At 36.9% G+C, this 8,320-nt stretch overlaps 1 protein-coding gene across 1 annotated transcript; it reads right to left on the bottom strand.

Annotated features, from left to right (window-relative positions):
* Positions 1-5,977: 5,977 nt before the first annotated feature.
* LOC107869482 lies at positions 5,978-7,676 on the bottom strand. The gene is made up of 4 exons (XM_047411695.1): positions 7,140-7,676; positions 7,003-7,085; positions 6,620-6,920; positions 5,978-6,539 (listed from the first exon to the last, which is right to left on the bottom strand). Exons 1-4 carry the CDS (start codon positions 7,645-7,647, stop codon positions 6,337-6,339), a joined length of 1,095 nt encoding a protein of 364 aa, XP_047267651.1. The 5' UTR covers positions 7,648-7,676; the 3' UTR covers positions 5,978-6,336.
* Between the last annotated feature and the right edge of the window lie 644 nt (positions 7,677-8,320).

The following is an 8,320-nucleotide window of genomic DNA, read 5'->3' as shown; positions in this document are numbered from 1 at the left end:
TTGTCTCTACTAGCTTTCTTTCTATTTACTTCTACACTAGTTGGCAACTAAGTAACAACCTACTAAGTTGTGAACTAGTTTTCGAGTACGTCTTCGTGTCATGGTTCTTTGTGGTACTTTTCTCATTTACAATTCGTAGTTGTTCTTGGTTCAAGTGCGTACAAAACTTCCTTGAGTCTTTAAAACCAAAATCCATTCTAACTCAAGAGTAGACTCATTCCTAAGCACTCAAGGGTTGATAGCTGGCTTACAACACTTGAAGAACCAAGTGAGGAAGCTGAGTGTGAAGAATGTGTGAGCGTATTTTGAACTAACGTTTACTTGTTTTGTAGGTACAATTACAAATGGAACCCAAAAATTCCAATGCTCCAACTGTGGACAATAATGTTATGAATGTCCTCTTAGCTAGTCTTGAAACTTTGTCTCGAGGCATAGCTAGGATGAAGGCAAATATTGAGAAATTGGGTTCGGATGTGGCCTCAACGAGTGATAGGCTGGAAAGGGTGGAAAGCCAAAGGAGTTCTCGACCTCATACCCCTCAAAGCACCTGACCTACTATTACTCCCTAGACCTTGTACCAAAGATTGTATCCACCAAGTGCTACAAACCAAGTCAATATTTACTACCAAAGTCGAGAACAAGATGGACCTAGCCATTCTTCACTCCACCAATTTCCATAAGGAGGACTTGGAACCAAAATTCCATCCCTAAACCCAAATCCTCCACTCCAAAATCCTCCAATTCAAAGACCCTACACTCCACTAAATCTAATGTCTCCTTCCCAAGCTACACTAACCCAGAAACACCCCATCCAAGTAGAAAAAAAGAGAGAGTTAGGATCCAAGGAGAATGAGGCCAAGCCTCAAGATGGAGAGAAACGTAGTGGTGAGATACAAGAAGAATATGAAGAAAAGAGGGCAAGGGAACCGCGGGCAGTGAAGTAGGAAAGGGAAAGAAAAATGTGCTTGTGGGATTTGCCCACAAAGGATCTTTGACACTTACTAACCCATATGCTAGCACTTTGCCTGGTATTGATCCTTCTTATGTACAGGTTCAAGTTCATATGCTATCGAAGAAGGATCAAAAAGGTGATCCACATGATAACATGGGAAATGAGCTAGTGACACCCTTGGCCGAAAGCTCCAAACAAGTGGACTGTCGTGGCATACACCGAGTTATAATTGCTACACTCTACACTTCCTTAGGCTTAAAATGTTGTGATAAGGATATTAGTATCAAATGTGAAGTAGCTTTGGGTTTACATAGTGTAGAAAGGCATGAATCTTTCCTTGATAGTTCTCTTGTTGCATATGTTAGTCAATTTTCTCTTAAGGATAGTTCACTACTTGATCATGTGAGTGATGTGATTCAAAATCCTCAAGTTAGTGTTTATTCTTGTAATATTGACCATGATATTGGGCATATTATTTTGAGCTTGTGTAATACAAACCGTGCTATTAGTTTTTCTCAAGGTAATCATATGCTTGGAAAACTTTTGAAAGGTGTGCTTTCTCTTAAGAGAAGACTTCTAGGCCACAAATCTTTAGTCTTGGATGATAGCCTAGTAAAAGGATTGGTTAATCTTGGCTTATACCCTTGCTTACACCATCCTTTTGATCCTGAAACACTAGTGGGTTGGAAAAGAGTCTGCCTCGGCTTATGCTTATCTTTCCTTGATGATTATCTTATCCTGATCCTTTGTAATTTTCAAACTACGTGTTTCATGGTAAAAATAAAAGATTGCTGGTCGAATTTTAGAAGTGTACCCCCTCGGCAAGATGTCTTCACACTTGATTCCTTTCTATACTACCTCTTTACCTATGATGATAACAATATTAATTTTGAATTTGTATTATGTAGTGGTAAGAAGTTTGGTGGATGGTTTTCTTGTTTGTATGATGGTGATATGTGGTTGAGGTGGATCTTAAGATCAATAGTGGAACTATATTTGATGAGGCCCTTTGTAGAGGTAATGAAACAAATGTATCTTATGGTTCCTAAGATAAAGGTAGTCTTACCTTTTGGGTATAGTAAAGTCATTAAGACCATTGTAGTTTCCTTATCTCTTAATATTTTTCAAAGCCACTTCCTTTGTGCCATTCATGCTAAGATTTTCATGTCACACACAAAGGACCCGTGGGTATATTCCAAATGTGAACAACCTTGGCTTGATGACATATGTGATAGATTCGGATTGCACTCCTCTTTCCTTGATGTTTATCTTATCCATGTCCTTTGTGATGCTTGTGGTACGTGTTTCATGATCATAACAAAGGATTGTTGGTTGTATTCCAAAAGCGTACCTCCTTGGCATGTCTATATAATTTGTGGTACTAATGCTAACCCACCTATCATGAGGATTGTGTGCTTGTTTTCCCTCTCTTTGGTTTTGCAAGGTGCAAATTTGAGGACAAATTCCTTTCAAGATGGAGAGGATGATACAAGCATGAGGAGCACAAGGATTACAAGTTTTTTTGAAGGTCCAAGTTTCGGATTTGCAAAGTGAATTGAAGACCTTTTTCAAAGCCTTGTCCAAGCTCGGGAACTACAAGGCGCATTTATGAAAATGGACGCGTTTGAGCTTGTTGTGAACGCGCCCAAGGGAGTGTACACCTTGTCATGTGAGGGCTGGCCTTAGGTGCTCAAAAATACACCCAAGGCTGCCCCAAATACACTCCATGCCCGTCACCCTCATTAAGGGCAAAGGAGTCCTTTTGCAACACCTTTTGTAATAGACTATTTAATCATTTTCCTTAGTTAGCTCATTCTTGAAATCACTTGTAATATTGAACATCACTTTCCTCTCAAGAAGAGAGTAGACCACCACTTTGACATCACAAGAAATGGTTTCTTCTGGTGTTGTGTGTATCGGCTAGAAACGAGAGTGCTTGAGTGAACCGAGTTCCTCTTGTGTTCCATAAGAACGTGGTGCTTGTTAACTTGTTTTGTGAAGGTTTTAGAGTATTAATACACTCTTTAGTTGCTGCATTATGAGTTCTCATTGTGTCAAGTTACATATCTTCATTATCGTTTAAGTTTGAGTTTGTTGTTTCCGTTTAGTGTCTTGTTCGTGTGGACTGTTTGTGAGTTTGCGGACTGTTTTGTGCTCATTTAGATACTGTTTGGTATCAAGTTGCCTTGATTGTCAACTTTTCTTCAGCCTGTTTGATAGGTAGCGTATCTTGACCTATGAATTACTTTTTACTACTTTTAACACATTTTACCTGGAAGTTGTAATTTTGGGATGTATCTTTAATCTTCTGTACCTTTTCCGGGAGTGCTCCACTTACGGCTGTTCAGCTTCTATGGTTCAACATGATCATGGACACACTGGGAGCTCTTGCACTAGCTACTGAACCTCCTACTGATGACTTGATAAAGCGAACGCCTGTAGGAAGGAAGGGGAACTTCATTAGCAATGTCATGTGGAGGAACATTTTGGGACAATCGTTTTACCAATTTGTAGTTATATGTATCTTCAAACTACTAGCAAAGCTCTCTTTCATCTTGATGGCTCAAATGCCGACTTGATTCTGAACACAGTTATTTTCAATGCTTTTGTGTTATGTCAGGTAATTTACCAGTTTGCGTGTCCAAAATATAATCTTTAACTATATTCTTGGGTAGATTCACATCGTTGCTGTTAATTGATATATGTAAAATGAGAGTTGCAGTCCGGCCGGCTATATTGTATAGAGCGGAGTGTTGGCCCGTTAAGAATTCTCATATCCAAAAGTTGAAGGTGGCGGAAATGAGGATGTTGCGTTGGATGTGTGGATTTACAAGGGCTGACAGGGTTACGAATGAGATTATTCGGGAGAAGGTGGGAGTGGTGTCGGTGGAGGATAAAATGCGGGAAGTAAGGTTGAGATGGTTTGGTCATGTGATGAGAAGGGGCACGGATACTCCAGTTCGTAGGTGTGAGAGGTTGACCTTGGATGGTTTCAAGCGGGGTAGGGGTAGACCGAGGAAATACTAGAGAGAAGTGATTAAACATGACATAGAGCAGTTACAGCTCATTGAGGACATGACCCTGGATAGGAAGGTTTGGAGGAAAAACACTAGGATAGAGGGATAAGGTGGGTGGATGTATCGTAGTCAGTAGTTAGGAGGGCTTTGGTGTCCGTACCTATGTTAGTTTTATCATGTTTCATGCTTTTGATGTTTTTGTATATTGTCCTTTGTCTTGAGCCGGGGGTCTATCGGAAATAGCGTCTCCACTTCTTTGGAGGTAGTGGTATGGACTGCGTACATTCTACCCTCCCCAGACTCCACTAGGTGGGAATATACTGGGCTTGTTGTTGTTGTTGTTGTTGAGTTAAATGCATAGATATCTGCACTTCATCAGAAAAAATAAAACATAGATAGGTTACTGCAAATTTACATGAAAGATTTCTCTGTATTGTCATTTTGTTTCCACAATGGAAAAAAAGCATGTCATCTCAAATGCCACATTTAGTCCACCGAGGAGGTTGAAAACGCCTGGTAGAACCTACGCTATTTATAGGACTTCACTTAATCCACTATTAATACCCAAGTGTAATCTTTGTGTTTCTTGCAGGTTTTCAATGAGATTAGCTCTAGAGATATGGAAAGATAAATGTCTTCAATGGTATATTCAATAACTATGTTTTCGTTGCCGTCTTCAGCTCTGCAGCTCTCTTCCAAATCATTTTTGTTGAATTCCTTGATACTTTTGCAAGTACTACTCCTCTTACATGACACCAGTGGGTTACAAGTGTTTGCGATTGGATTCCTGGTAATGCCGATTGCTGCTGCCAGCCTGCCATCAAGATGATCCCAGTAGGATCAATCTGAATTCAAGTTGGACAAACAAGTAAGTTACGGATTGCTTGAACTTCACCCAAGGGAATCAACTCAAGTGTTATAAATCAAAAGTGTCAAAGCGCAGAGACTTGAAGGGTGGAGATCTTTACACAAAAGCATAGTAAGAGTTGGTCAAGATCAATTTCCAACAGCTTCTTATAACGTTTGGAAAACCGCTTCTGAAATTCTAGATCAATGACTTGTCAAGTACTTCTGAACATGCCATGGTTGTAATGACACCTTGATATGGGATGCTTCTGGTTGGTTTTGTTTCATTGTATCATCATATCAATATTTTGAGAACAATCATATTCCGCTCTCTTTTTTTTTTTTTTTTTTTTTTTTTTTGTTCTCCATTTACTTATTTCAACCATTACTATAGCTGTCGGTTGTTGTTTTGAGGTAATTCAAGTTACTTACCTTTTCATTATACCGAGGTTTTCATTTAACAATGGTTTAGGACCTCTGTCGAGGGATCCTCCAAACTACATCTCACTCTGTAGTCTGAATGGTGAGTATTGCAAGCATCATACTGCCACTACCCTTGCAGTAAAAGCTTAACTTCTCGAATACTGGTATTTTGGTGGTCGAACTGAAACCCTATTATGTGGCATTTTCATATCACATCTTCCGGATCTCCAGAGATATTACCATACTTATGATTGGAATGGTAACCATTATGTGCACGTTAATACTTGTGCTATTGTCAATTTCTAGTAAAGATTCAGGTGCTACCAGTTGTAAGAGAATCGGGCGATGTTACTGACTGCATATTACTGCATTTTTTGACCCCACCTAGCCCCCTCTGTGGTACATCCCACCCAAGAACGTAAGGAAACAGTAAACCATCAATCAATCAACTGTTGCTAACTTCGCAATCAAAGAAAGAGTGGCAATTATCTAGTGTGAATCTCAAACGAGTAAGGTATGAACTGTACATGTAGATATGTTTATGCTATGACGCAATGATATAATACATGATATACAATAAATAGGAGTAAAAATTTAGGAGTCATTCAAACGATAATAAAACAAATGGAGTTTTCTTTATCAGTGACCTTTTATAAACACTTCACACAATGGATAGCTTCAAGAAATTCAAACCAAATGTCCTAAAGTATGAACAGAAAGAGAAGCACAGATATGTCTTAAAATACAAGTATTAACAATCAATTAGTCCAACATATGTGAAGAAATCAATGAATTCCCTACTGACTCTTCATTTAACAGCTATGCCACCTATTTACCCCACTGTTGAGATTTCAGCTTCCTCTAAATCTCTCCAAAAAAATCTATTTGCTTATATCCAATATATTTAACAGAAAGAAGGCTAATTACAATCTGCAACATGAGATAATTCTTGCCAAAAAGTTCTTTATAACACTAATGTTTCCGCTGCTACGATTGTTTGTCAATTGTCATCCTCCTCCTATGTGCCTGTTCCGCCTTCGAAATCTACTGTAGCAGTACCACACACGATTCTGAAATTAACACAGAAATTCCATTAGATTATAAAAAAATAGTATGAAAAAAAAAAAGAATATAAACTTTTTCTAGAAAAGGATCACGAAAACTTACAACTAGAATAAGTCCATTATAAGGCAAGGCATTTATCTCAATCCCCACTTGTTCAATAGTCAAATTTCTGTTCACTGCTAACAATGTTGCAGCTGCTGCTATTACAGATGGTCTATGATTCATTATCCTCACATCTGCTTAACAAAACAAGCCAAAACTTTAATTAATTACTCCTAAGTAATAAGTAAATCAAGAAGCATGGGAAATTAATTACCTCGAAGAGCACTCATGATGACTTCATCAATTCTCATTCTTGTGTAGTCTCTGCTTGGAACATCTCTACAGAATCTTGGTAGGAAAAATCGTATGAAATCAAAAGGAATAACATAATGCATATGCCCATTTAGATCACCACGAACCAATAACTCAAATTCCCTTATTTGATCCACAGTAATGACGAAATTTCCTAATGGATAATGTGCTAATGGTGGCACATTTTCTATTCCTTCAACCACTTGTGCGACTAATGATAAACATGTCACTGATAATAATCTCACCTCCCTGTACTGTCCAACCTAAAAAAAATTTAAAAAAATTCAGAAAATAATCCAAACAAATTCAGAAAACCATTTTCTGGGGAATAAAAATTTTTCTTACAGCTATTATACGCTCAAAGAGAAATCTGTCCACATATAACACTGCTGAGTAAAGTGTTTCTACACGAAACTGAAGTAGTTGCCCTGTCTATATCAAGATTGAAAACAATTTATCCTTTTTTCAAATCATCGAATTACAAGTGGGGTTTAGGGAGTGTAGGTAGTGTATACACATACGTATAAATTTTATCAAGAAAATAGAGACATTGGGTTGTTGATTACTAACTGATACAATGTAAAGAACTGCTCGATGACGAACATCTTGCTCCCAAATGTCATCCATAATATCTGCATCTTGATGATCATTTGGTCCAGGATTTTCATGATCATTTAATCCAAAATTGTCAAGTTCTTCGTCAATTAGAAACTGTATCTGATTCATCTCATTAGCGTCATCGTCATTATTGTCATCATCACCGCCATATTCTTGTTGCACTTCTCCTTGTTCTTCCTGTATGTGATTCATCTCATTAGTGTCATCGTCGTAATTGTCATCACCACCACCATATTCTTGTTGCACTTCTTCTTGTTCTTCCTGCATGTGATTCATCTCATTAGCGTCATCGTCGTTATTGTCATCACCACCGCCATTTTCTTGTTGCACTTCTTGTTCTTCTTCTTCACTCGACGAACTTGAACTTTCCATCTTTTTTCTCTTTTTGGTTTCTTTTTCCTTACGGATTCTTGTGATATTATGAATACTTGAGCTTTTTATGCTACCAATAGTAACCGTTCTATATTATAATAACTGAAAAATAACAGAAAAAGATAAAGGGGAAGGGCGGAAGGGTGACAAAACAAGTCAATAATTTTTCATTGGGATTTTAAGAAAAAGAAATTAAAATTTAAGGTATACAATTTAGCAAGCATTGACAATAAAGAAAATGTCAATATATATATATATATATACACACTAGATGAGGGTCTGTGCTAGCACGGGGCTAATATAAATAATTGTTTTGCCTCAATTTATGTATCACAAATAAAATTTAGATAATTAATCATATTTTTAATATGTTTTTATATATTTAAGTTGTTAATTATTACAATTTTCAATAATTTTTTATATAATTTTTAAATAATATATGTTACTCTCCTAGTTTAAACTTTTATGATATTGATAGCCAATTATATTTTTTAAATAATTTAAAATTTAAATTATCATGATTTGTAGTAATTTTTCGTCTATTCTACTAATTAGAAGTGACATAGTAAAACTATTATAAAAAATACCTATGAAAAAGTTTAAGTGGATCCATATAAGACGTCAAGTTAATTTAAAAGATCAAGAATTAATTTCTCATTTTATTTATATTTTA

The sequence above is a fragment of the Capsicum annuum genome, chromosome 4, assembly GCF_002878395.1.
Source record: "Capsicum annuum cultivar UCD-10X-F1 chromosome 4, UCD10Xv1.1, whole genome shotgun sequence".
Lineage (NCBI taxonomy): Eukaryota > Viridiplantae > Streptophyta > Magnoliopsida > Solanales > Solanaceae > Capsicum > Capsicum annuum.
This window is presented reverse-complemented; position numbering and strand designations above follow the sequence as displayed.

Bases quoted from the DNA above. Each gene is read 5' to 3' on its own strand.
- LOC107869482 (XM_047411695.1), bottom strand. From the start codon at position 7,647: ATGGAAAGTTCAAGTTCGTCGAGTGAAGAAGAAGAACAAGAAGTGCAA. The intron at 6,921-7,002 runs GTAAGAAAAATT...AATTTTTTTTAG, and splicing joins TCTTTGAGCGTATAATAGCT to GTTGGACAGTACAGGGAGGT. The intron at 6,540-6,619 runs GTAATTAATTTC...TTTGTTAAGCAG, and splicing joins CATCATGAGTGCTCTTCGAG to ATGTGAGGATAATGAATCAT.